Source organism: Phocoena sinus, chromosome 9 (genome assembly GCF_008692025.1).
Source record: "Phocoena sinus isolate mPhoSin1 chromosome 9, mPhoSin1.pri, whole genome shotgun sequence".
NCBI classification, from domain to species: domain Eukaryota; kingdom Metazoa; phylum Chordata; class Mammalia; order Artiodactyla; family Phocoenidae; genus Phocoena; species Phocoena sinus.
Window position 1 is genome coordinate 12,237,387 of NC_045771.1, and position 26,067 is coordinate 12,263,453.

General features: G+C 46.1%; 1 protein-coding gene and 2 gene segments (V, D, J or C); 1 reads left to right on the forward strand and 2 right to left on the reverse strand.

Annotated features, from left to right (window-relative positions):
- The window catches only part of LOC116759201, a 204,509-nt gene that overhangs the window by 152,091 nt on the left and 26,351 nt on the right, over positions 1–26,067 (reverse strand). The window contains 1 exon segment of the C gene segment in view: positions 14,383–14,386. Coding sequence covers positions 14,383–14,386 — 4 coding nt within the window.
- On the reverse strand, positions 4,528–6,292 carry LOC116759207. The segment is given in 2 exon segments: positions 4,528–6,094; positions 6,207–6,292. Coding segments are annotated over 2 exon segments (444 nt in total).
- LOC116759203 (trypsin-like) lies at positions 20,194–24,188 on the forward strand. The gene is given in 6 exon segments (XM_032642642.1): positions 20,194–20,233; positions 21,673–21,832; positions 22,569–22,822; positions 23,381–23,421; positions 23,423–23,517; positions 24,038–24,188. Coding segments are annotated over 6 exon segments (741 nt in total).

The following is a 26,067-nucleotide window of genomic DNA, read 5'->3' on the forward strand; positions in this document are numbered from 1 at the left end:
AGGGAGGGGCGACCCCCTGCCCAGTGGTGTTCATAGGTGAGAACTGGCTCTCTGAGCCTCTTCACGATCTGATAGCCAGGTCTTCCTGGGACATCAGAACTCTTACAGGTCCTCCAAGCCCAGAATCCCCTCTTATGTGGCTCAAAATTAGTCATTGTCTCTTTCTCTTTTCTAAAGTAGGGCCATGCTCCGTGAAACTGGGTTTGGGGACTTCGCTCATGCCCTAGCTTCTCTGATCTTCCTTTGAGGCTATTACTCCTCTGTATACACTTGCCCCTGGGTACCCAGTATGCTCCTTCAAACTCCCTCCCTGTCTACTTCTCTTCCCAGTTTTGAAGCATTTCCCACTGTCTACAGAGAGCTCTGCTCGTTTTCTTGCAGTGGCTCAAGATTGGCAACCGATCTGCCCGACAAAAGTACAAAGCTTTCTGAACTCCTCACTTTGTGCAGCTCTTTCTGCCCCTCCCCACAGCATCCTGCGGTTCAGTGGAACCACAGTGCCTCCTCTTAATAAATTGGAAGTGTTTACATCGTCAGCTGGGGCAGGAAAGTTTCCGGTAATTTCCTGGATGTCTCACCAGCACCCTCTCCGGAGCCCTCCCGGTTTCCCGTGCGGTGTTTCCCAGCTGAATGCAGCACTAATCACGACCCTTCCGAATCACCGTATTGACGTCCCTTCCCCCGCTTCTACTTCTTTTCCAACACAAACTGAAACTCACCTTCCTAGCAAAGATCAGGAATGGGGCCCTCTGTGCTCCGGGAAAACTGGCAGAACAGGCCTTCAGATAGATATTTTCAGGAGAAATTCTCAAGAACCTGGATTCTTGCATCTTCCCATACTTAGAAAAGCACTAAAACAATGAACTAAGGTGTCTGTTCCTTGTGACCAGCGGCAGCCTTCTACCGAGATGTGAGCTTGGTTGCAGGTACCCTTTGCCAAAATCACAGATACGCTCACGTCCCCCCGCCAGTGCCTTTCAGAGCAGTTTCTCAGAGCTCTCTCAGAGTCTGTCTCCCCGGCTCTATCCCTTGGTAAGACATTGAAGAAACCTGACTCACGGCTTTTCTGCAACCATGGCAAGCCACATGCAAGTTCCTGCACATTTTACAGACAGGAAAAGGAAGATGGGAGGTCTGCAGTAAAAAAGGGTCCAAGGATTTTCACTGACTGAGTCGTTGCCAGGAAAGAAGAGGAATCTTTTTCTTTCTCTTGGGCTCTGCTACCATCACAGGGCTGGAGAGCTCCACCTCCTGGTCTCCCAACTCTATTTAATTGGGGCTTCTGTTTATTAATTTTTTACATTACACAGGAAGGTCACATATTCACAAATATACAAAATGTGCTAGCTCTGAGCCCTAAGTACCCACATTACCAGAAAGTCCAGCCTTACCCAACGGCTTGATTCCGTATGAATTCCTAAGGATCCCCAGGGTTTATTGTTTGTGAATCACCTTAAGCTGAACCCAGCAGGGGTTGACCCTTCGGGCCACTGTCTTTCAGGTTGCCTCAGGGGCTTGTGTTTCTTCCCAGCTGCCTGGAAAACCAGCCCTGTCTGCTGCTTCCAGGGGTCAGAATGTGGGGCGAAAAGGGGGGCACGTGCTCAGCCACTAGTGGTCCCTCAGGGAGGAAGGGTAGGCGCCCCTTCACTCTGGGCCACCCTGTTAGGGAGATCCACCAGCAAAACCCCACGAGCCACCATGACCACCGCTCTTAGCAGACATTTCTCCCATTAGCCACAGCTGTTTGCCCAAGCCTGAAGCCTCTTCCTGTTCAGGACTCTTGAGATGAAGCCCACGTTTGGGACACAGGTGGGGTAAGTATAGGTCTCACCTTGTTGTTCAAGGGTAATTATTAACAGCACCACTTTCACTCCCCTAACAATATGAGACTATACATCTCCTCCTCATTTTGCATGTTCTCTCTATGGTGTTTCTGTCTTAGTAGCCCCAGCACATCTTTTCTAGAGGAACTGGTGATTTCATAACATGAAGGAGATTTCTTTGGGGTAGGCTGACCCCTCATCATACATGACCCTGTGATTGATTCTTCCTCTGAGACGCATGGGGTCCCTGCGATGCACTAGCCATACTTCCCATGTCTTGGGGTGAGGAAACTTTTGTTGAAAGGAAAGAGGGAAGGAAGGAAGGAAAGGGGAAGGGGGGAGGGAAGGAGGGAGGGAGGGAAGGAAGGGGGAGGGAGAGAGAGAGAAAGAAAGAAAGAAAGAAAGGAAGGAATTGAGGGAGGGAGGGAGGGAAGAAAGAAAAAGAAAGAAAAGTGTGTAACCAATACAAAATACTTAATTCACTAGCACAAGAGTACCAATTTATTTCTCTAACTGAATACTTGAGGTCCACCTGCCTTATTAATGGGACGTCCAGTATCTCCCTTGTGAAGTATTCTCTGCATCATCCCTCCAGCCAGTTGCTCAGGAACCTTCAGGTCTTAGCCTCTGAGAAGTCAGTCCTATCTTCGTCCATCATGCCCAGAGTGAGAAGTTCACGCCAGTTGCGGGCACGGGAAGTTCTGTGGGCGTTTGCTCTTGCCCAGTGTGTCCTCTGCGGTGACCTTCTTGTTGGCCTGGATCCCTGCTGGCCCAAGAGCATGAGATCACATTCACAGGGGCAACCACTCTTCCCCAAAGAACCTCTCTGTCCTGGCTGGCAGGGTCCTGAGGTGCTTTGCCTCAGCTGCCTACTGTCCCAGAACACCCCTCTCCTACCGGTACTAGGCTCTGGCGTTGAGATCCTTCAACTTCTGGAAAGTTCCCAGTTGGGGCTCCTGGGTATCCCCATGCAAACCCCTCCCCTCCTCTCCAGTAAGCCAACCTCCACTCAGAGATGGAAGGAAGGCATGTTTTGCTAAATAGGAAATAACACAGAGACCAAAAGAGAATACACAGGTTTCTCTGTAGGCTCCCCAGGTCACTCACTGGCTACAGCTGTCCCATCGTTGGGGTCCCCGGCCACATTCTGTGGCGTCTGGGAACCTTTCCCAAATACCACAGCCCCAGATATCCTGTGCGATATTTCCTTTTCTGCAAATTAAAGTTAATTTTGACCTTTGCTACTGGGGAGCAGCTGCAGTGCCACCACACATCCCCCACCCGCCTTGGGCAGGGCAGGGAGGCTGAGAGCCTGGGGAGAGCAGCGAAGCTGTAGCGTTGGTGGAAGGGCAGGAAGTGTCTCTGCAAGGCCGTGGCTGAGCTGCTGGCACAGAGGCACAGGGCCGAGTCCCCCAGCTGTGCAGGCTGGGTCTTCAGAGTGAGGCACACGCCATCAGGCATCTCAGCTGAGAAGGGATCCTTCAAAAAGTCCGCCTTCTCTGAAGACACTTTGTTATAGATGGACATCAGAAACCCCATGCCCTTTCCTGGGGTCTGTTGGTACCAGAAGAGGTACAAACAACGGGGCACAGGACCACATCCCAGAGTCACATTCCGTCCCATCCCTGTGACATAGTGGCAAGGGCTTTGGCTGGCACCAGATTCTATGCGTCCTGTGGGAGGACAGAGTCCACAAAGAGAATGAGGCAAAAGTCTGGAACTGGCCTTAGGTCAAGGGAATAGGATGGGAGTTTTCCACATACCCCCAGGAGACAAACGATCACCCAGCAGAACCTGTGGTGCACGGCAGGGGCGGGGCAGGGCTGAGGTCTCCCCAGTGGGGCGTCAGGCCTTTAGCAGCCCAAGCGAGGAGACTCTGTGGCGATGTCCTAGTCTTGGGCAGCACCCACAGACTCAGGAGTGCCCGCACAAGTGCCTCGTGCCAACGTGGATACGTGATGCTCTGAGGCTCAGCCCCGTGTGCCCTGCAGCGTTCAGGCTCCCACGCCCCGAGTGAAAAACTGCAGCTGCAGAGGGACCCTGGGAGAATACAAGCTTCAGGACAGGGAGGCCAGGTATGAAGACCCAGACAGACAGGCGGGACCCGCTCCCCTCTCTAATGGCCAATTGAGAGCCGCCGTCCCGAGGCGTGGACTCTGTGTGTCATAATTCTGAGCCTGATGATTAAAATGTTGGGAGCGAAGAGATCAAACGAAAACAAAAAATAACCCTACAAGTGTCAGTGTGGAGAGTAAATCTAGTGAGAAGTTGAGACCTGAAACCTAAAATGACATTTCAGAGCAAGGGAAGGAGAGTGGACGAGAAAGCAAGCACCCAGCCCAGTGCGCTGGCTCTGAACTGAGGGGCGCAGGGCCCGCTGACTGCCTGAGGGGTGGAGAGCAAGCGTCTGTGCAGATTCGGAGCTTTGATCAGGCTGGGGCTCGGGGTCTAGCCTTGGGTGGGAAAGAGAGAAATCGGAGAACAGACGAGCCAGATTATAGAATATGGATTTGGTGGAGACAGAGAGACACATCTTTCTCACACCCGTTTCCCAAAGGCTGGGTCTCTTACTGTCCTTTGCGGGGTCTCCAGTCCTGGGACCCTTGCCTGGAAGTCCTTCTCTGATTCCCCAAAGCTCCGTGCTGCTCAGCCCTGGGAGGCCACAGCCTCGGCAACAGGGAATCCTCGGTTCCTGAAAAGAAGAAGCTCAGAAGTCAGGTACCTGCCGAGCTCCAAGCAACGCACTTCCTCACAGGGCGGCATCCTTCCTATCCTCTGGGCCCGTGTAGGGTGTGAGTCCTGGCGTGCAGGCATTTGTTTAGAGGATCCCTATGAAACCTTAAACCAAACCATCCACTTTACAGCAGGCTTGTTTATTTCACGACAAAGAAAGCATTAAAATAGTAGATGGGGATGTGTTTATCTCTTAACCAGTTGACAGGGCAGAGTCACACTCGGGTGAAAAAAAACCCCCCACTCTAAAGACGAAGAATAGAGAGTCGCCACAGGGGTCGACTTGGGTATTATGGTTTGAGGCTCTGTTGGGGGTCTCCCGGTCCCTGGAGCATTCTCTGCAGGAGAGAGGAGGGAGCCTTGGTGCACATGCAGACAGCTGACCCTCCAGGACGCAGGGCTTTGTCAGCCCTCGGCTGCTGGGTTGTGCAGCCCAGAGAGCCGTTACAAGGAGCAGAGCCGGAAGATACAGGGTTCAGCCCCGGGTACAAAGTCCTGCTCTGAAATGTCAGGAGCCCATCACTCCTCACTGCCCGCTGTAAGCCACGATCCAAGCGCGTCGGACTCTATGGCTGATAATACAGGAGGCAAAGACCGGAAGAGCTAGGGTTACAGAGACAGAAGGGAAAAAAAGCAAGCCTGAAAGTGTTAAGGCTGGAGTGGAAGAGAAGCCAGCGAGGGGCTGAGCCCCTGAACGTGCAGCCGGCGGAGTGAACTAGAGAATAGGAATCCCAACGGGATGGGGGATCCGTGGTCCTCGGGCAGGAACGGCTGGAGACCCTGGTGAGGGAATGAGGTGCTTTGAAAAAGGTCTGAGCATAGTTGGAGCTGGGATCTGGGCTGAGATCCAGGGTCTAACTTGGATGGAAGGGGAAGTCAGAGAAAGACACCTTTTAGAAGGAGGATTAGTAGTACTGCTGCGGCCAGAAGGTCAAGTGTCTCATGAAAGACTTCCCAGGGGCGCCAGCCAATTGGAAAATGCTTGGGACGACTTAAACTTGGACGTCTGTCCTCTATTCACCCAGAGGCACCATCTTGGTCAGGACGAGCCGGCACAGACTGCTGGTGTCTGTGGGGATCTGAGCCCTGCCGTGCCCCATGAACCTGCGGGCAGTATTGTGGTCTGGGCTTTCTGTCTAGGGTCTAATGGGAAGTGGCAAACAGTGCCTTGGCTGGCCCCCTAGCTTCCTGGCTGGCCCCTGGAGGTTTGTGCACAGGAAGGAGTTGGCTCTGCAGGGCTGTGTCTTCGCTGCTGGCGCAGAGATACAGGGCGGAGTCTTCCAGTTTCAGGGTGTCCACGTGCAGGTAGATGTGGGAGCTGTCTGGGCATTCAGGCCGGAAGCGGCTTGGAACAGTCTCATTGCTAGCAAGTTCCTTGTAGTTGTAGATGAACATGAGCTCCGGCGGCTTCTGAGCTCTCTGTTGATACCAGTACATAGAATTGTGTCCCAGACGTTGTTCACATTTCAAAGATTTCTTATTTCTAGTTTCCATGATTAGGTATTTTGGTATCTGAGTTATTTTCGTGTCCGCGGAGGCTGCTGGGAGAAAGGGACAAAATTCAGACAAAGCCCAGAAGGGGAGGTGTTGATGCAGCCGCAGGGAAATTGTTGGGGGTCTGGGGGCAGCCCATGTGAACGCACGACTCACCTGCTCCCACAAGACAGAGGACCGCACAGCAGAACAGCCCGCAGCCCATGGCGGTGTCAGGGTCGAAGTGGCATCATGTAACTAGGATGCCCCGGGGGTGGGGGGTGGCCTCTGGTCTCCTTGGCCTTGGTTGGTGCTTTTGCCTGTGACGTCAGTGTCCTTGTCAGTTTCCCCAGCCCCAAGCGATGTTTCTTCCTTCCCCTTTTATGCCTTACATAGATTTTTATAGAAGGTAGATTTGAATGGACTGGGCTGATAGTCCTCTGACAGTTGCTCTTTTGCTATTAGCTGCCCTCCTCATTATATAGATTCTCCCTCTGTCCCCTCTCCCTTTCAAGAGCCCCTCTCAGCAACAGACCATACCCCCTTGAAGAGATCTCCTTCCTCCCCTGCTCAGTCCGAGGCAGGACAACACTTAAAACGTCCTTTCCCTCAGTGTCTAAGCTTGCTGGAGCCCCTTTGCCCAGCTGCATGGAGGGAGGAAGATTGGAAGGCTGTGGTCCTTTTCTGTACCAATGCCCATCATTAAAAAGGCACGACTGTGGGGCTTCCCTGGTGGCGCAGTGGTTGAGAGTCCGCCTGCCGATTCAGGGGACACGGGTTCGTGCCCCGGTCCGGGAAGATCCCACATGCCGCGGAGCGGTCGGGCCCGTGAGCCATGGCCGCGGAGCCTGCGCGTCCGGAGCCTGTGCTCCGCAACGGGAGAGGCCACAACAGTGAGAGGCCCGCGTACCGCAAAAAAAAAGAAAAAAAAAAGCACGACTGTGATGCCAGCCAGGAACCAGACATTGGGAAGAGTGCTGAGAGGGGGCCATAACAAGGAATAAGCCACTCTCTGGCCCTGTATTGAGGGTGCAGGGCTTGGCTGGGCTTAAAGCAAACAAGTTGCCCCAAGTAAAAGAGCGCAAGACGTCCGGTGCAAGACAAACGGAAATCGATTTGAAAATAACTTCAGTTTAGTATCTTTGAGAAGTCTGCAAACGATGCACGCAACTGATGTAAGCATGAAGCCTCAATGCCCTGCTCCCCTCCTCACGCCCTCCCTCTACTCACTCCCAGCCCCTCCCCCACCCCAGTCTCGGCGGTCTCAGTGGAGCCACAGCTCCGCCTTGTGGCCAAAGCTGCGCATTTCCCAGATCACAGGCCTCTTACCAGCCTGCCTCGGCAGCCCAGATCCCTCACTCACTCCACAGACCCGGAGCAGCTGTGATGGGTACGAAACTCCAGGAAATCATGAAGAAGAAAGAAGCACCTGAAACAACCAAAACAGTCGGCAACAATACCATTCATCCACTTATCTAGGACATTCAATTTTTACTCAATGGAGATTGGTTATGTCTGGATTCTTAGGAATGAACAAAATGCAGCCTTGCAGATACTACCCCAGCGCCTGTGGAGCTTATAGACCATCTTGATTTGTTCAACAAATACTCACTGAGCAACAGCTAGGAACAGGCACAAAACTTCAACACGTTCACCCCCAGAATTCTACTGTCGTGGGTCATTCAGTAGAGTCACAGACAACCACCAGGGAATCAAATGTAGCTTACATGAAGTTTGAGAAGTGTGTCCAGTATTTCAATCACTTCATGAATGTGATAGCATATTTCCTCAGCTATTACAACATGGGGACTGAATGCAAATGATCTCCAAAGCCCCGTGCATTTCCAAAATGTTAGAAACCAAACCAGGCCCATCCGATCCACAGACAGTTTTCCAATCTGGGACTAGCTTGCGTGATCCACCATGAGTCTTTCCTACTTCACACTATAAATCGCTTACACCTTTTGTCCACTTACTTATTGGAATATCATCCATTTTCTTAAAACATACTGTTATACCAGTATTGAGTTTTCATTCTAGAAAATTTGAAGATATGAATAAACACAAGACTGAAATGATCTATAGTTGCTAAATATAACATTTGTTTATTGTTATATTAGATATTTATTACCAAGTTGGAGTAACAAGAATCTATATAAATCTATGTTGGGACTAGGGAGGGTATTTATCCATGTGTAAAGTCAAGAGTTGATAAGTGAAATGTTTTTTAAACCAGGGATGTGCTGGGTCAGGAAGAAAATACTCATATTTTTCTAATGTAATAAATTTTATCAGATGTTTCACTGTGGCCCATGAAACAAAAAAATATAAGGGTATATGGGTTAGAATTTAAGCAAAGTGGGTTGGATATTCTCCTCCTGAACAGGTTACATATATGATGGACCTTAAATCCACTGCAGTTGGAGATATTCCATTCTTAGATAAGAACCAAAAATTAACCCTAGTTAAAAGGCCAACATTGTTACTATTAACATTATTATGATGGCCATTCCCTGTAGTAAGAAGACACTGATTGGCCCTTCTACAAGAAAACAGAAAAATATGAATAAAAATTTTATTGCATTGTTAGGCTGTCAATACATATGCAAAATTTCACAGATGACAAAAAGCAATGGAATTTAAACTAAAACCCTGAATGAGTAAAAGTGAAAAGCTCGATTGCCCTGAGAACATTAGCTAACGTAAGCATTTCCCAAAGCAAGGAGTGGGGTGAAAGGTGAGTTTAAAGTATCTGAATTAGGGATGTGACCAAAGAAAGAAAATGATCTAAGGACAGTCTGCTTTGCAAGAACAAATAGTGACGAAGTGGAATGGTAAACATGTAGGTAAATTCAAACACTGCCCATTATCAAATAGTAATCGTATATGCTCCTCGAAGATATATAGAAAAGACATAACTGATTCCAAGACAGCTGGGATTTGGGTTATGGGAGCCCCAAGAATACATGAAGGGAAATTACCTTTTTTCTTGGCCAGTTGTGTCTACACAGGGTGGGACTCTAGAAGGTTCTGGAAGGCTATAGAACTGAGCAGAGATTTCAGAGGACACTCAGCTGGAAGACATTGGCATACAGACCCAGTTAGAGTGAGAGACATTGGTGCATATGCTGTGATTCCCACGGAGACCCTGGAAAGACCAAGCACGGTAACAATGAACCCACATGCTAAGGCTCCCATAATTCAAAAAGAGTCATGTACCAAAATGTTCTTTGCAACTCTATTTACAATAGCCAGGACATGGAAGCAACCTAAGTGTCCATCAACAGATGAATGGATAAAGAAGATGTGGCACATATATACAATGGAATATTATTCAGCCATAAAAGGAAACAAAACTGTAGTGAGGTGGATATACCTAGAGTCTGTCATACAGAGTGAAGTAAGTCAGAAAGAGAAAAATACTGTATGCTAACACATATATATAGAATCTAAGAAAAAAAAAAAAGGTCATGAAGAACCTAGGGGCAAGACGGGAATAAAGACACAGAGCTACTAGAGAATGGACCTGAGGATATGGGGAGGGGGAAGGGTAAGCTGTGATAAAGTGAGAGTGGCATGGACATATATACACTTTCAAATGTAAAACAGCTAGCTAGTGGGAAGCAGCTGCATAGCACAGGGCGATCAGCTCGGTGCTTTGTGACCACCTAGAGGGGTGGGATAGGGAGGGTGGGAGGGAGGGAGACGCAAGAGGGAAGAGATATGGGAACATAGGTATATGTATAACTGATTCACTTTGTTATAAAGCAATTATACTCCAATAAAGATGTTTAAAAAAAAATAAAAGTACCTCCTGTTAATAAGGGGAAAAAAAAAAACCCCTGCAGATCAACACAAAGCCAATAGGCTGTGTTTAACCCCTAACATTTCAGCACGGACTCACAGCCTCCGCAAAACCACATTCTCCTGTGTTGTGAACAAACCCAGACCCTCTCTCAACGCTCTCCCATCCAGGGAGTTCTCTCGACCCTTCCTCTTCTCCCTGAATCTCAGGAGAGTCACAGTGCCCCCTTGTGGCCAAATGGAAAACTCAGTTCTTCTGTCCTGGACCAAGACAGAAAGGCAATAAGAGGTCTTAGGGGGGCCTACAGTCAGAGGGTTGGGATTAGCCCATGGCTCTCCCGTCTTGGACTGATTTCTCAATCTGGATGAGGCTTATTGTTAGAAAAACAGGAGCTCCAGTGACTTCTCAGCATTCTGTGTATAGCAGTATATAGAATTTCGTCCCGGATGTCGTTCATACTTTAGGGTCCCATTGCTCCCCAACACTGTCACCAGGTGTTTTGGGGTCTGGGTAATTCCAGTGTCCAAAGGGCCTCTGGGAGCAAGAAACTACATTCAGAGAGTGTCATGAGGCAGCTCCATGAAAAAAACTTGAAGTTCAAGGACAAAGCTGTCCCACCTGTTCCCAGGACTCCCCTGCTCCAAGGAGACAAAGGACCACACAGCAGAGGGGCCTGGAGCCCTCCTCAGCTCAGACAGGATGGGACCCGGTGTCTCCCTGCCAGGTCCCAGTCCTCTGAGTGTGTTTCCCTGGTCCTGAAGGGGATTTGCTTGGGGAGTCACGGCCCTGTTAGTTTCTGCAGCTCACGTTCCCTCTTTCCCTCTCATGCCCTGTGCCAGCACCTGCAGAGGTGAGTCGGGGCTGTCTTGTCAGGACTGGGTGTACAGAGGCAGGGGCAGAGGAAGAGACCTGCCACCAAGCCCCAGCTTCCCAAGGAGGTTTCTCAGCTGCTTTGTTTGCAATTAGCTCCCCACGCCCAACAAATAACTGGGTTTTTCCTCCCTTTTTCTACTGCCTAGCGCCGCCTCCTCCCTCATACACACATCCCTTCCTCACCACTTTGGGCAGATATCCTCCCCTGCTGCCTCTCGGGGATGCGGGACCATCCCCTTCCAGCCTCATCCTGATTTAACTCAGACAGGCTGCCTTGCGCAGGTCGTCAGAGCCCCTCCCTGGAACCAGCTGTATGTCATTTTAAGACCCAGGAATTCGGGGCTAACTAGATAGGAAGCACCCCTCAGTGGGTGCTGAGGGGAATACAAGAGGAATATGCTGCAACCTGTATCCCCAGGGAGCATCTCACCTCCTTGGGTCGCTGAGCCTGAATATGGAGCACTGCTACTGAGGTTGGGCAGGTGCCACGTGCAGTGGACCTTAGTGCTCTCAACTGTCCACACACCTTCCCTCCCCGCCCCCACCCCGCTCCGTTCTAGCCAGGAGTTTCAGTAAAGTCACAGCTCCTCATAGGGGTCAAAGAGGCACGTTAACCTCATCTCAGTCATGGGACCCCAGTCTTCCTGATAGAGCACTGAGAGCAGAGATGATGGGTAGGGATGAAGCAGAGACGTTTAAGGCAGGGAAATACACAGGCAAGGAGACATCTGAAGCACCGTATCACGTGCTGGCGAAACATCGCCAACTACCACCACCATATACACACTTGCTTAGCATATTCTTCTTTTTTAAAAATATTTTTCAATAAGTGTTTGTTGAACATGTACTATATATGCCAGGTATTGTTCAAGGACTAGGAATAGAGAAGGGAGTAAAACAGACCCTCACGGAGCACATAGACTATTTTAATTAGCTCAACAAGCATTTGTGAAAAAGACAATGTTCTCATCCTCAAAATGCTACTAGACTTATAGGAGCAATAAATCAGGTTTTTCAGATAATGTATAGTTTGGAGAGTTTTAAAGTGTGTAGTTTAGGAAGGTTAAAATATAATTGGCTTTTAGATGGCTCAATCATTTCATCTTCTCACCTTCTCATTTCTTCATCCACGAAACCTGGATGAGGGGAGAGTCTGAAATAATGGTCTCCGAGCCTCTGTCCAAGTCTGAAACAGCATGAGCCAGTTAGGGTAAACTCCCCCCCGCCGTTTACCAGGCTGATGTGCCGGGACCTCCCAGTGTCCTCAGCTCATCTAACTATACTCAACACTTTGCAGGTACTTAATACATGCTTATTTAATGAACAAATGCATAAACGAATATAATGGAAAATAGTAAGAGACCATATGTAATGAGTCAATCTAACCATTTAAAAAATGTGTTCCAAATGTGGTATGGTTGCTGTTAGTATATTTTTACTGGCGGCTTTATGGAAGTTAGGATACAAGGCTGAAATGTAAATGCTAAAAATTAATTTGCCTGGCATGAGGTGAGCTTTTGGTACTATTTTTTCCTTTAATTTTAAAGGATAGGTATAGAATAATAATTTTTCAGTGTGTATCAAGTATTATCCAAAGGAGATATGGAAATAGGGAAATTGTTTCCCTTCTTAAACCTTCCTTCCTGTCAGGGTCTCCATCATTCTTTGAGTATTTCCTTCCTTCATGGCACAAGAAGACATCCAAGTCTCATCTTGTACTTTCCCTGTCTCTGTCTTGGTATCAGTTGTTTCTGCAAAGTCCTGGTTCCTTTGAGTGGATTATGGTATTTATTTATTTTTGTGTGTTTTTTCTTCCAGTTTTATTGAGATATAATTGACATACAGCACTGTGTAAGTTTAAGGTGTACGGCATACTTATTTGATTTACATACATCATGAAACGATTATCACAATAAGTTTAATGAACATCCATCATTTCACATAGATACGAAATAGAAGAAAATTTTTTTTCCTTGTGATGAGAACTTCTAGGATTTACTCTCTTAACTTTCGTACATAACACAGAGCAATGTTAATTATATTCATCATGTTGTACATGACATGCCCAGTACTTGTTCATGTTATAACTGGAAGTTTGTACCTTTTGACCACTTTCATCCAATTCCCTCTTCCCCAACCTCTTGCCTCTGCTCTCTTTTGCTATGAGTTTGTTTGTTTGTTTGTTCGCCTGTTTGGTTTTGAAGTATAATTGACCTACAACACTATATTATTTCTTGGTGCATAACACAACAATTCAATATTTCTATACATTACAAAATAATCACCACAATAATTCTAGTTACCATCTATCACCATACATAGATAATACATTGGATAATGGTATTTAGAAAATAAGACATGGGCACTACATCTGGGCTTTGGGGGTGACTACTTTAGGATCATCACAGTGGACAGAGTTCGGGAATATATGTATATATATATGTACATACATGTACACACATTTACATGTATCTTTAATTCTAAATTTATCTATGCATATGGAAAAACCATGAGTTTACAGAAATACTTCTGTTTCCAATTCCAATATTGTAAGGTTTGTTCTAGTGTTCTGCCTTTCCATATTTGCAATCCCCTTATCCAATACTGAGAAACCTGGCTCCTGTTATCCTTCATAGATTTACATATTGGATCCTTGCAGGTACCCAGTTGTCCATGGCAATGGCCACCTTTGCTCCTTTGTAAATGTCCTTCTCACTCTGCTTGGGTCTGACCCTGTGTCAGAGCTTCTACCCATGTCAGAACCCTCCTTACCGCAGTCCAGTTTCCGATACCCCACAACAGGCATGCCCTGCCCCGTGTGGGTGCCCTTCTCAATCTGCTGGGCTTCACCAGCCTGCTGGCCTCACCCTACTTGCACTCCAGCACCCCACTCACTCAGGAATGCCCTCCTCGCTTGGCATGGTCTCTGTCGTCTTGCACTGGGCTCCTTCCTGCAGAGATACAAAGAAATGCACCAGTTCAGTCCTCTGACAACAGAGATATTTCACTTCGCAGGATGCTTACTGCATAATTTGCAGAACCTCACACAGACCTGTCTGTTTCCCATACGCTCTAGACAGATCCAGACAGGGTGATGATTATAGCTAATGAACATGTACTTAATTTACCTGGACTTCTTTGAACAACTTGCATTTCTCATTTTTTTCACCCTGTCCTCCAGGAAGCAATGCCAGTTTCTTGGTTCCAAAAGTCCTAGATTTTCCCTTTTTTTTTTTCCCCTCCTATTATAACACATTTTTGTCATGTGGGTACTCGTCTTCCCTACTGAATTTTCTCTTTTTAAGGTCACAGGCTGTATCTTTTTTTTCCCCAATTCCTTTTTAAAATTTCCTGCATGTTGTCCTCCATAATTTTATTTTATTTATTTATTTGGCCGCACCGAGTGGCATGTGGGACCTTAGTTCCCCGACCAGAGATCGAACCCACGTCCCCTGCATTGGAAGCGCAGAGTCTTAACCGCTGGACCGCCAGGGAAGTCCCTATTTTATTTATTTTTAACAGCTTTATTGAGGTACAATTGATATGAAAAGAACTGCACACATCTAATGTGTACCATTTGAGGAGTGTGGACATATGAAAACACCTATACCATCCCCACAATCAAGATAATATACATATCTTAATTATTTTCTTTTTTCTCCTTCCTATCAAAACCCCCCTTCTTACCTGTCAGTCTTGCATGACATATTAAAGGTGTACTCCTTTTGCCTGAAACAACAGCTATTCCTGAGAGCCCACTACATGCTTTTCACTATTTCCTCCCTAGGGGTTACCTTCCAACACTCCCAGATGAGCAAACAGTCTAATCACCACCTGTTCATCTTGCTAGGATCCCAGGCTTTAGAACCACAACCAGATGCTTTCTTCTCATCATTTGAGAGCCTGGCTGAAGTCTCAGCTTCTTCAAGGACTGGTCCCATGCTATGTTCTGGTCACCAAACAGCCATATTGATTCCATGCGAATCAACAGAAGTGCCCTGATAGCAATGGGTTCTGTGTGGAAAGGAGAAATAAAACAATAAGAAACAAAAACCATAGAATATACAGATTTGTTTTTGGTGTACGTGAATATTCTAGACAGTAAAACAGAGCCAATATCAAGATGAAGCACCTGAAGAAAGAAATAACTATATATTTCACCGATCGTAAAATAATGGGTATACCATATATCCTTGTTGCTTATCTAACTATAGTCATTATTTTGTAATAACTTGAAATGCAGTATAATCTATAAAATATTGAAGCATTATTCTGTACACCTGAAAATAATATAATATTGTAAACCAACTATATTTCAATATAAATAAATAAAATAAAATAATGGGGTATAAACTGTATTTACCAGCACTGAAAGAATATATAGAAAAAACAGTTATCATTTGGGGTCTGCCAGAGTTGGAAAAGGGTTTTTGAAGGAGAGGAGTTGAACCAGATCTTTAAGCTCTCTAACTAGTCCTATACCAATTTATTCTTTCTAAGAAATAGCTCTGCTAGGTTGTCTAAAATGAAGCTAGCCTCTAGCTTCAGCTAGTACCATCTGGCATGCCTTTCTCCAGTAATGTGAAACAACTTTTGAGATTGCCTTTTGAGATGTGTCCCTGCTATATACCGAGGTAAAGGAGTCTCTAACGGACTGGAACCCTGGCTTATCTTGACTCTCCTTGTACTATTCTAGAACCCACAATCTTCTGCTGGTTTTGGCCTCTCGTGACCACTTATTTTCTTACTATGACTCTCCTGGTTCTATCTTCCCAAGGGACAAGACTAAGAAAAAATGGTCAGAGCTTTAAATAGACTGTTTCCTGGTTCAACACAAGGAAGAATTTTCTAATTGGATGGTTGAGGAGATACCATGATCTCCTCTCTGCAACAGAGGCTGGATGACCTTTGGTGGGGATATTGTAGATGGGGCTCAAGTGCCGAGGGGCAAAGAGGTGCTTAAGCATCTACTCCGTTCCAGAGACAGAGTTACAAACTGGGGATGTAAACACAAAATGTTTGCTTCAGGAGCTCAAAATCTAGCTGTCTTCATGACAAGGAAATCAAATCTTGCAACAAAATTCAAAAGTTATAATAACAATATAATTCCAGTGTCCATAGGGCCTGAGGAATTAAGAAACCACATTCAGAGAGTCTCCTGAAGCAGCTCCATGAAAAAAGCTAGAAGTTCAAAGACAAAGCTGTCCCACCTGTTCCCAGGACTCACCTGCTCCCAGGAGACAAAGGACCACACAGCAGAGGAGCCTGAAGCCCTCCTCAGCTCGGACAGGATGGGACCCGGTGTCTCCCTGCCCAGGTTCCTGTCTTCTCAGTGCACTTCCCTGGTCCTGAGGGGGATGTGCTTGAGGAATCACTGCCCTTGTTTGTTTCTTCAGCTCACATTCCCTCTTTCCCTTTTATGACCTGTGCCAGCACCTCAAAAGGTGGGTTGGGGCTACTTTGGCAGGACTGAGAGGAATAGACCCATCCCCTACCCCCCATGAAGATGAATGTGAGCCTCAGAGGGATGGGAAGAAGGCAGTAGGTTGGGCTTGGGGGTGACAGTTTGGCTTCAGACTGGTAAAGCTGAACACTTTTCTAAGGAGTTAGGATACTAAGTGGGTATTGACACAAAAACCTGAGAACAAAAGAAACCCATTAATTGGAGATGGTGATCAAATGAGGACTTGGTCACAAGGAAATGGTGACAGCTAAGATGCTTGAGCAGAGAGGAGACAAGAGCCCAGGGTGATGACTGGCCAATGTTACTTGATGCTCTGTCATTAGCCTTGGTCTCCTTGAATTCCATTTGTCTAGGAATGGCATTATATCAAATCGTGGGTCAAAGTTGAGTCTGGTAGTAGCACTTAAGAGAGTAAAATGATTGGAGAACTACTTGGACAAACCAGGGAGAGTTCTACATTGGATGTTATATCTTTGGTGCCTTGATTCAGTCACCTGTGGTGTTGATTCTTCTCAGCTCTGGGTCACTAGCAAATCAGCTACATGGCTTTCTGTGATCTCAAATCAGAGACCTCAGGGACTTCTTGCTCCATTTCATACAGGCTCTGAGACAGCACTTTGGAGAAAAGTTGTTAATCACCTGGGAATCTACCTTGGAGTACAGCTACAAGAGCATGTATCAACTCCTTACCTGCAAAAATGCCATGGAAACTGCAAAACTACCATGGAAACATTGTAAAGTGCTTTGCTGAAAACAAGACATGCTAGTCCCAATTTCTTCCAAATTCTTCAATCTAGCGAGCTCACCCAAAAGAAAATGGGATCAGCTTGACATGACTTATCCTATGTGAACCTGTCTTCTCCACTAAGATTGCTAAATACTTTGATGACTGTCACTCACAAGGATGAAGTAGCAAAGTGACAATGACTGAGGGTTTTGAGGGTTACAGCACTTGTGAATGGTTGCTCATTAGCCTATGTCCCAGGAGCTATATCTCCTTCCTAGAGTGGAATTCAAGGTGCCTACTAGGTTTTTCCTAATCCCCGAATTTCCAAAACTATAATAGAAAAATATTTCTGAGCCTAGTAATGGAACTCTTTGGATATCTGTGTACTTTGATTTAGGAAATGTATCCCATAAAAGCAAGGTGGGTATATCGAAGAAGGTTGGGATGATGGAGCTTGGAGGCAAATCACAAAAAGTTTTCCTGGTGGGGATATAAATATCTGAAAGAAAACTGTCTTTGTCAAAAAATTAATGTGGGGTGTGTACTCTAATTTTTCCCTCTTTCTTGTCATTTTCCATTTATGATGCTCTATTTTGACCTTCAGCATCATTTTCACCTTCATCCATCTCTGTGTCTCTTCCTAATCTCATTGCCTTCCAATCCAACAGAATGTTTTCTCTTAATAAATGCCTCACTAGCCACTCATTATCATATTCAGAAGTGGCAAGTTTCCGAATTATTTCAAGATGGCATTTGCGCATGCTGTTCTGACAGCTGTGGGTCTCAGGTTACACACCTGAGAACCTCTATGATAAAACTTAATTGTTCTTTTATTTATTTATTTAGCGGTACGCGGGCCTCTCACCGCCGTGGCCTCTCCCGTTGTGGAGCACAGGCTCCGGACGCGCAGGCTCCGGACGCGCAGGCCCAGCGGCCATGGCTCACGGGTCTCGCCGCTCCGCGGCACGTGGGATCTTCCCGGACCGGGGCACGAACCCGTGTCCCCCGCATCGGCAGGCGGACTCTCAACCACTGCACCACCAGGGAAGCCGTTAATTGTCCTTTTATTAAGCCTGCTTTACCAGCCTAATCTTGAGGAATGGAGGTAGGATATGGCTGCAAATGGGAAGAGAGAGAAATGTGAAGTGAATTCTGACAGAGCCATAACTGAATTAAGTTGGCACTTTAACAAAACTCTGATATGTGGATCAAAGATTAACTTCTCCCATTTCCCCATTATTTTCTCTGGGTATTCATTTTATCCATGAGGATATTAAAGTCCAGACACCCCTCCGCCCCCCCCCAAAAAAAAAACAGGGCTGCACTCACTTATTCATGTACTCTTTAGAGTTGCTCATGGACAAGAGTAGAGTAGTAGTGACAGAGACCATATATATTGCCTGCAAAGCCTAAAACATTTACTATCTGGCCCTTTACAGGAAAAAGAAAAGGTTTCTGACCCTGCACATGAAACGTGGAGAGAACCACATGTGGCTAGAAGAGAAATGCCCCCAGACTAATGGAACCCTTGAGCAGATTCTCAGGGAAAACGCAGCCTGGTTCCAGGATTCACTTTACCAGGGAAGAACATTCTATTCACTAACACCGATTTGCCCTGATTGTTTACTTCAGTTTTTTCATAAGTTTCTTAGTATATTATGTTTCAAGGGGAGAAGTTCTTATTTAAAATTTCCCTACACATTGTAGTGGTCAAGAGCCAGCACAGCACAGCCTCAGTGACTGGTGAAGTATTAACCAGGAAAGTGACTAGAGAAGCCAAAGCAAAGGAAAAACAGACTCATTGAAGGAAAGGGCATAAAATTACCTGACACAGAGAGAATGTAATGTTGAACTTTCCTTGTCCTGCCTTAAAATATAAATGTTATTCCATCATTCCTGTGTTATGTGTACGGAGTCACAATGGAGGGTGTGGGCTCTGAAGTGAGGCTGCTTGTGTTTGAACTCTGTATGGATCACCTCACAGTATTGAAAATTTGAGAAAAAAAATCTTACCTTCTGTAAGCCACAACCTCCCCATCTATAAAATGGCAAAAATTAGAGCACAACACTTATAAAGCTGTTTGTAAGGACTGAATGAGTAGATGTATCAAAATCCCACCCCCAGGGTTTGATACATATTATAGTAAGCACTCAATAAATTCCCATTGTCTCTTCGCTGGCCAAGAACTCTGTATTATCTTGGTGTCCAGACTTTGGTGAACTGACTAGGGAAGTGTTACGTAGTGCTTGAGAGCACAAGCAGGGAAGCCAGATTTCTGGGGCTGGAATCCTGATCCTACCATGGATTTGCTTTGTGATTTTTTTTTTTTTTTTTTTTTTTTTTTTTTTTTGCGGTACACGGGCCTCTCACTGCTGTGGCCTCTCCCGTTGCGGAGCACAGGCTCCAGACACGCAGGCTCAGCGGCCATGGCTCACGGGCCCAGCCGCTCCGCGGTATGTGGGATCTTCCGGGACCGGGGCACGAACCCGCGTCCCCTGCATCGGCAGGCAGACTCTCAACCACTGTGCCACCAGGGAAGCCCCTGCTTTGTGATTTTGGTAAAGTCCCTTATATTTTTGTGAGCCTCAGTTTTCCCAGCTGTTAAATGGGAATTATAATAGGGATCTTGTAGGCTTGTTTTGAGAATTACTAGTTTAACAAATAGGCTAAGTATTTAGCATATGCCTATTAAATACTAAGTTCAGATAAGGATAAATTATTCTCATTCTTTCCCTTTCCTATTTTGAACTATTGTGGCTTCAAATCAGAAATGTTTTTCTTTTTTTAGGAGAACAAGTGTTCCTATCAATAATGAAACATTAACATGGGTATACAAGGCCAGAGCTACTACAAGACAAATTATATAATTCTGAAACAGGCAATGTTAATTACATCAAGGGTATAGCTCTCAAGATAATCCTCAGCGTAAAAGTTCATGCTTGAGACAACCAAGTACCTAAATTTTTTCTCTGGGAATCAGGACACCTGCAGCCCTGATCTGTGACCTTACTCCAACTTACTTTTCTATTATGGGGAACAGTTTCTACCAGGTGGGCTCATTTTTTCCATTCCCATAACCTCTGCAAAAGTGGACAAAAGTGGATGTTTAAATTGGATGCTGAATCATCTTCAATGTGGCACGGAATTGAATTCTAAATTTGGATTTGTGACTTTCCAGTGAAATCACATTTCCGGCACCTGTGGCCATGGGTGTCAATGACAAACCTGATGGTATAAATAGCTGTGGATGGAAACCCTTCAGCATAGTCCCTAGTCCAGATCCGGGGAGCAACCATGACGACCTTCATCTTTCTTGCTCTCATGGGAGTCGCTGGTGAGTCTTGATCAATAAGTGATCAGTAGGTGTCTATGACTTTTTAAGGATGCACTTTCTACTCTGGAAGACAAGAATGAATGCGGAATATAATCTCTGTACTCAGGAGGCTTAAGATGTTGAAACAACAGTGTACAGTACATAAGTCTGTAGACAACTAAATCCCACTTGCTGGAGAAGATGATGTGGGGCAGGGGTGATCAGTGTAGAAAGTATTAAGAGGAAGAATCTGCCCTGAATTTCAGGTACAGTCTACGAAGTAAGAGTGAAAAAGAAAAGATAGTCAATGTTGAGGGAATGTTGTTTTGATCTTTATAAGAACTTGGAGTTAATAATTGGGACTAATGACTAATCTTGTTCTCCTTGAAGAGGCTGTGAGTATCAGAGCCTGAGTTCTCCTCTGTACTAAAGGGCATCTTAAGAGAGATCTTAACAGGAAAAGACACTCTATTTCTCGTGAATAAAAGCTATGGGCTGGTTTTACCACATCTTCACTAATGAAATCTCTCTGATGTAAAACAACATGTCACGCAATCATGAAAAGAAATAGAGAAATGACTATTTCTGTTTTTATGCTATTCAGTACTATTGCACACTTCAAACTTACTACAGAATTTTCCCGAATTTGGTTGTTATAAATAAATTCAACATACCTATTTACATATCAAAAAAGTCTATCTCAAATTACTTTAAAATATATGAACAACAGGGCATATAGCGTATAATTCCAGACATTTGGAGTCCTTAGAAATCATAAAAAACCAGTGGTCCAAGATTTACAGTGCTGAATAAATTAAAAATGTTGGAAATATAATTGGGATGAGGGGAAACATTAGAGAGAGAAACCTTATAATGTTCTATGAGATTATTTACTTAACATTTTAGGTGAGAACCAAGAAGAGATTGTAGAAACAAAAGTACAAAACTCCCCATTTTTTCCAGGCCAGAACATTCTCACGTGGTATTTAAGTTTCCTTTCTGTTACCTCATGTGGTGTTTATCCTATACTGAACTCTACAAATAAACACAATCATGGTGCCGGCAAAGCTTTACTGAACGCATACTTAAATGTCTCCTTAGCAAGCAAGCTTCTGTGTAAAAAGTATTCTTTATATTCTCAGGTAGTGGGCTTCAAGGCATTTATTATGTAAGGAGTCTCTGATTTGTGTGTGTGTGTGTGTGTGTGTGTGTGACATATGTAAAAAAATCAGTCTATTGATCAAATTTAAAGCATAAATTAAAAATGAGACACTTATAATAGTGTAAGTAGCACATGTGTTAAATGTATAGAACGATAAGATTTTGGAAACAATTATATTAAAATCACTGTTTCCTGATTATGCATGACAAGAAAACATGACCTATTTTTTTTCTGGTTAATCTGCAAAACATTGCTTCTGAGTAGAAATTCCACAATAGCTCCAACTTCTCTCTGTCAGTTGCTTTCCCCACTGATGATGACGACAAGATTGTCGGGGGCTACACCTGTGAAGCGCATTCTGTCCCCTACCAGGTGTCCCTGAACTCCGGCTACCACTTCTGCGGGGGCTCCCTCATCAGTGACCAGTGGGTGGTGTCCGCGGCTCACTGCTACAAGTCGTAAGTAACCAATACTCACAGCCCTGTTCTCTGAGGTCAGGTCATCCCCAGCCCTGCCAAAGCACAATCAGGGAGAACTACAGAGTTATGCTTGAGCGGGGAGCATTCAGATTTCAAGACCTCATTATCCCCGCCCCCCGGCCCAGGCGTTGTATGCATTGAGGGATTTTCCCACAAAAAGATACCCTTAGAGTTCCCTGATGGCCTTCCAAATGAGGGCCATAAAGACATAGCAAGAAAAATAGTGATTAAATATATCTAGAGTACCTTAACAGCTCTAATCATTATAGCTCAACCAGGAAAAACATGGCATATGCAAGTAACAAAACACAGGACATTTCCAGTACAACATAAAGATAAACACAACTCATTCTATTCCCTTAATATTCTGCCATATCTCTGAGGCCTGCCACGACTCCCTACAATAACTGATAATCCCAACCAGATGAATCAACTCCAGTTGCCTTTTCACCTCCCACTGCTTGACTGGCATCATTTGGTTCCCATTCCTACATCTAATGAATCTAGCAAGATGTTGGGTTGTGAGTCTGGCCTTGGAGGGACACCTAAGGAACCCTCTAACGTGTGCCGTAGGTGGTAGGACTACCTTAAGTGCACACTAACCTGTGTGTGTATGTGGGGGCTTCTGTCTGTGCTTATGCTCAAGACTGGGCTGTAATGGAACGGGAAGGAGCTCACGTTGGAGACTTAGAGAACTTGTAACCCTTTAATCCAGCCGAATGAAGGTGGGCCTGGGAGCACACAACATTGAGGTCCTTGAGGGCAATGAGCAATTCATCAAAGCAGCCAAGATCATCGTCCATCCCAAGTACAACAGAAAGACCTTGGATAATGACATCATGCTGATTAAACTGGACCCACCTGCCACTCTCAACAATCAAGTAGCCGCTATCCCTCTACCAACACGTTGTGCAGCTGCTGGTACCCAGTGTCTCATCTCTGGCTGGGGCAACACCAAGAGCAGTGGCTGTAAGTGTCACCTGGAACAGAATCACCAAATCTGAGAATCCTAGAGGTGAAAAACGTGTTCAGCGTCAGTTAGCCCTAGCTCTCACTCAAGGCAAGGTTCCCAGAGAATAGTGGGGTTCTATGGAGTCTTAGAATATACTAATTGAAACGCGTAACATTCCTCTGCTTGACAACACAACAAAAAAGCACTACGGTAAAGTTGCCAGGTATGCAACTAAAATGTGATTAGTGATTTGCAGGGAACCAAAACGCGAGGAGGTACACAGAACAGAGGACTAAGAGATTTGGAACTTTTCAAAGCATAGCCCCGCTTCAGAAATAAAGTCTCTAGATTTGAGGTCTATGGTCACTGATGCTAGTGTCAGAGAGAGAACAACCTGTTGATGAAAACCGTTTGGAAGACCCTCCAGATATAAGTTGTTCTTCCAAAATAGAAAGTTACCGGCAATCTGAGAGAAGGATGGGGATATTGGGAAGAGGGGGGAGAGATACTGAGAAAAAACTTTCCCAGATTGGATGGGGTAATCCTCTTCCATTTCCTACTCTCACTCCCAACAGCCAGCTTCCCTGAGCTCCTGCAGTGTCTGGAAGCTCCCATCCCTGCCTGACAGAGTTTGCCGCACTGCCTATACCAAACAGATCACCAGAAACATGATGTGCCTGGGCTTCCTGAGGGTGGAAAGGACTCTTGCCAGGTAGTTGCTTTGCACGCCTTCTCCTTCCAGCTCAGCTTCACGTATCTCTTTTCGGGAAACTCAGAAAATTGAAAAGCTGTCCCTGGGGCTGATTATGAGGGCTGAGGGATAGATTTGGGATAAATGATAAATTCATTTTGCCATATTAATGGTTAGGGATCAGGGGAAAAGATACACAGAAGATCATGTGCAAACAGTACATCCAGGCGGGCTTCTGAGGAGGGCTAGAGCAGAAGGAAACTGTGAAAGGAGCAGGGCTAGATGGGCAGCATTGCACTGCCCGGTCCACCTCTTCTTGGCACTACAGCCCTGAAACTAAGGAAAGAGGGAGTTCAAAGGAGGGGAAAGAATAGGGGGTCCAGTATGGAGATTGAGGGTTGGTTTTCCAGGGAAAGAGAAGGGCTTCATGGAGGGTCAGCAGCCTGGAAGGTGGTCCCCGGGTAAAGGAGGAACACCTTTGAGCCTTTCTCCCATCTGGGCACAGCTGTGAGGTTCTAACTGGCTCTTCCTTCTTGCCCAGGGTTGACTCTGGTGGCCCTGTGGTCTGCAATGGACAGCTCCAGGGCATTGTCTCCTGGGCTATGGCCTGCGCTCTGAAAGGTAAACCTGGTGTCTACACTAAGGTCTGCAACTACCTGAGCTGGATTCAGAAGACTATCGCTGACAACTAAACGGCGTCATCTCTTCATGACCTCTCCATGTTAGTCCGCTTCACCTTCCTCCCATCCTGAAAACAGTATCTAAATAAAACATTTTCCTCCTGTACCAGATAATATCCAAGAAGTGTCCTTACTTGGTTGTGTACTTTCTCTTTCAATGTGGCTACTGAGAAGAGGGTGGATATAGAGTCGAACTATTACATGAAGATGGAATTTGAAAGGTTATTTAGTCATTCATTCAGCCTCATCAAAATAAATTACTGGGCTTCCCTGGTGGCGCAGTGGTTGAGAGTCCGCCTGCCGATGCGGGGGACGCGGGTTCGTGCCCCGGTCCGGGAAGATCCCACATGCCGTGGAGCGGCTGGGCCCGTGAGCCATGGCCGCTGAGCCTGCGCGTCCGGAGCCTGTGCTCCGCAACGGGAGAGGCCACGGCGGTGAGAGGCCCGCGTACCGCAAAAAAATAAATAAATAAATAAATTACTGCTCACCTACATCACCAGACTCCGTGTGGATGTTTGGGCTATAAAGATGAATAAGGTTAGCCATCACTGTTACCACTATATTTTTACACAGATAATGACACTAAAATGCAGAAGGTTAAAATCAACTGCCTAAAGTCACTCAACTAGTTCGCTGTGCAGCTGAAGTGAAGCCCAGCCATTCTTATCCCATCGCTTTGCTGACTGCTGTGTGACCCTGTGCTCTCCCTTTGTCTCTAATCTACCTGAAACTCTGTGAGGCCTAGACTAGGGGAAAGGCTACATGGAGAACGTTTTAAAAAGTACAGCTCCTGTATTTCCAAGGTTTCGTCTACCTATTTCTTTTATTCTCCAAGATACTCTTGTTTCCCATCTGGAATTTTACTCTACGGCATGCATGATTCTGCCGGTAATCTGTACCCCCTCCCACACTAGACCGCCCAAACCCCAGCTCAACGTAGGTACTGTTTTGAACTGTAAGCAAAAAAGGTGCAAATGCAGATAAGTTTGTGGAAAATTGATCTGTTACCCTGAGATCATAAGAGTCTTGACTATAGGGGTGGTTTTCTCTGTTCTCTTTCTGCCCTATCCCGAGAGGCAGCACAGACACCCCGCTTTAGTTCTTCAGTGTTGTTCCCTGCAACTTTTCATTTTTCCTTGGATCATCTAGAGGATGATTAGGAGTACAGGTCCCAGTACATGATTCCTATGTGTATTTGGTATGAATCAAGGATGAAAGATACAATATGGTCTGGAGAATAACAGCATTGGAATAGGTCGAGGAGTTCTGAAGGGTAAAAATGTTTTGTAGCCCCAGTAGGATAACGTGATACGGGAAGGATGGTATTACCTTAGTCAGTTGGTGCTCTGTAACCAGAAAAACCACAGATTGCGTGGCTTAAGCAATAGACATTAATTACTCACAGTTTTTTGAGACTGGAAAGTCCAAGATCAGGGTGACACAGGAGATAGTGGGGGCCCCCTTCTGGCTTGTAGACAGCTGCCTTCTTGCTGTATCCTCTCATGGCTGAGAGAACTGACTCTAGTATTGTAATAGGGGCGGGGCAGGCGTGCAGCCAATAGCACGCGGCCGTTACCCTGTTACTGAGCGACTGTTACTGCGAGATCAGAAGCAGGAGACCCTTCACCTGGCGGGTGGAGGTCGCCCTTGGCCAATGGTTGGCCATGTCGTGGTCCTCGCGGGGGTCAGTGCGTGTGGTATAAGAGGTGTATCAAGGGCCAGCGGGTGCGCTGGGGGGGCCTCGGGGACAGGCTGGGTGCTGTGTCCTGCAGAGCTCCAGAGCCCTCGCCACGGCAGCCCACTGGCCGGGCCCGGGCCTTGAGGCAGGGGGAACCTCTCCCCGCTCCCTGCCTCTGCGACCTAATGGCCGCAGCAGTCTGCATGGGTCCAC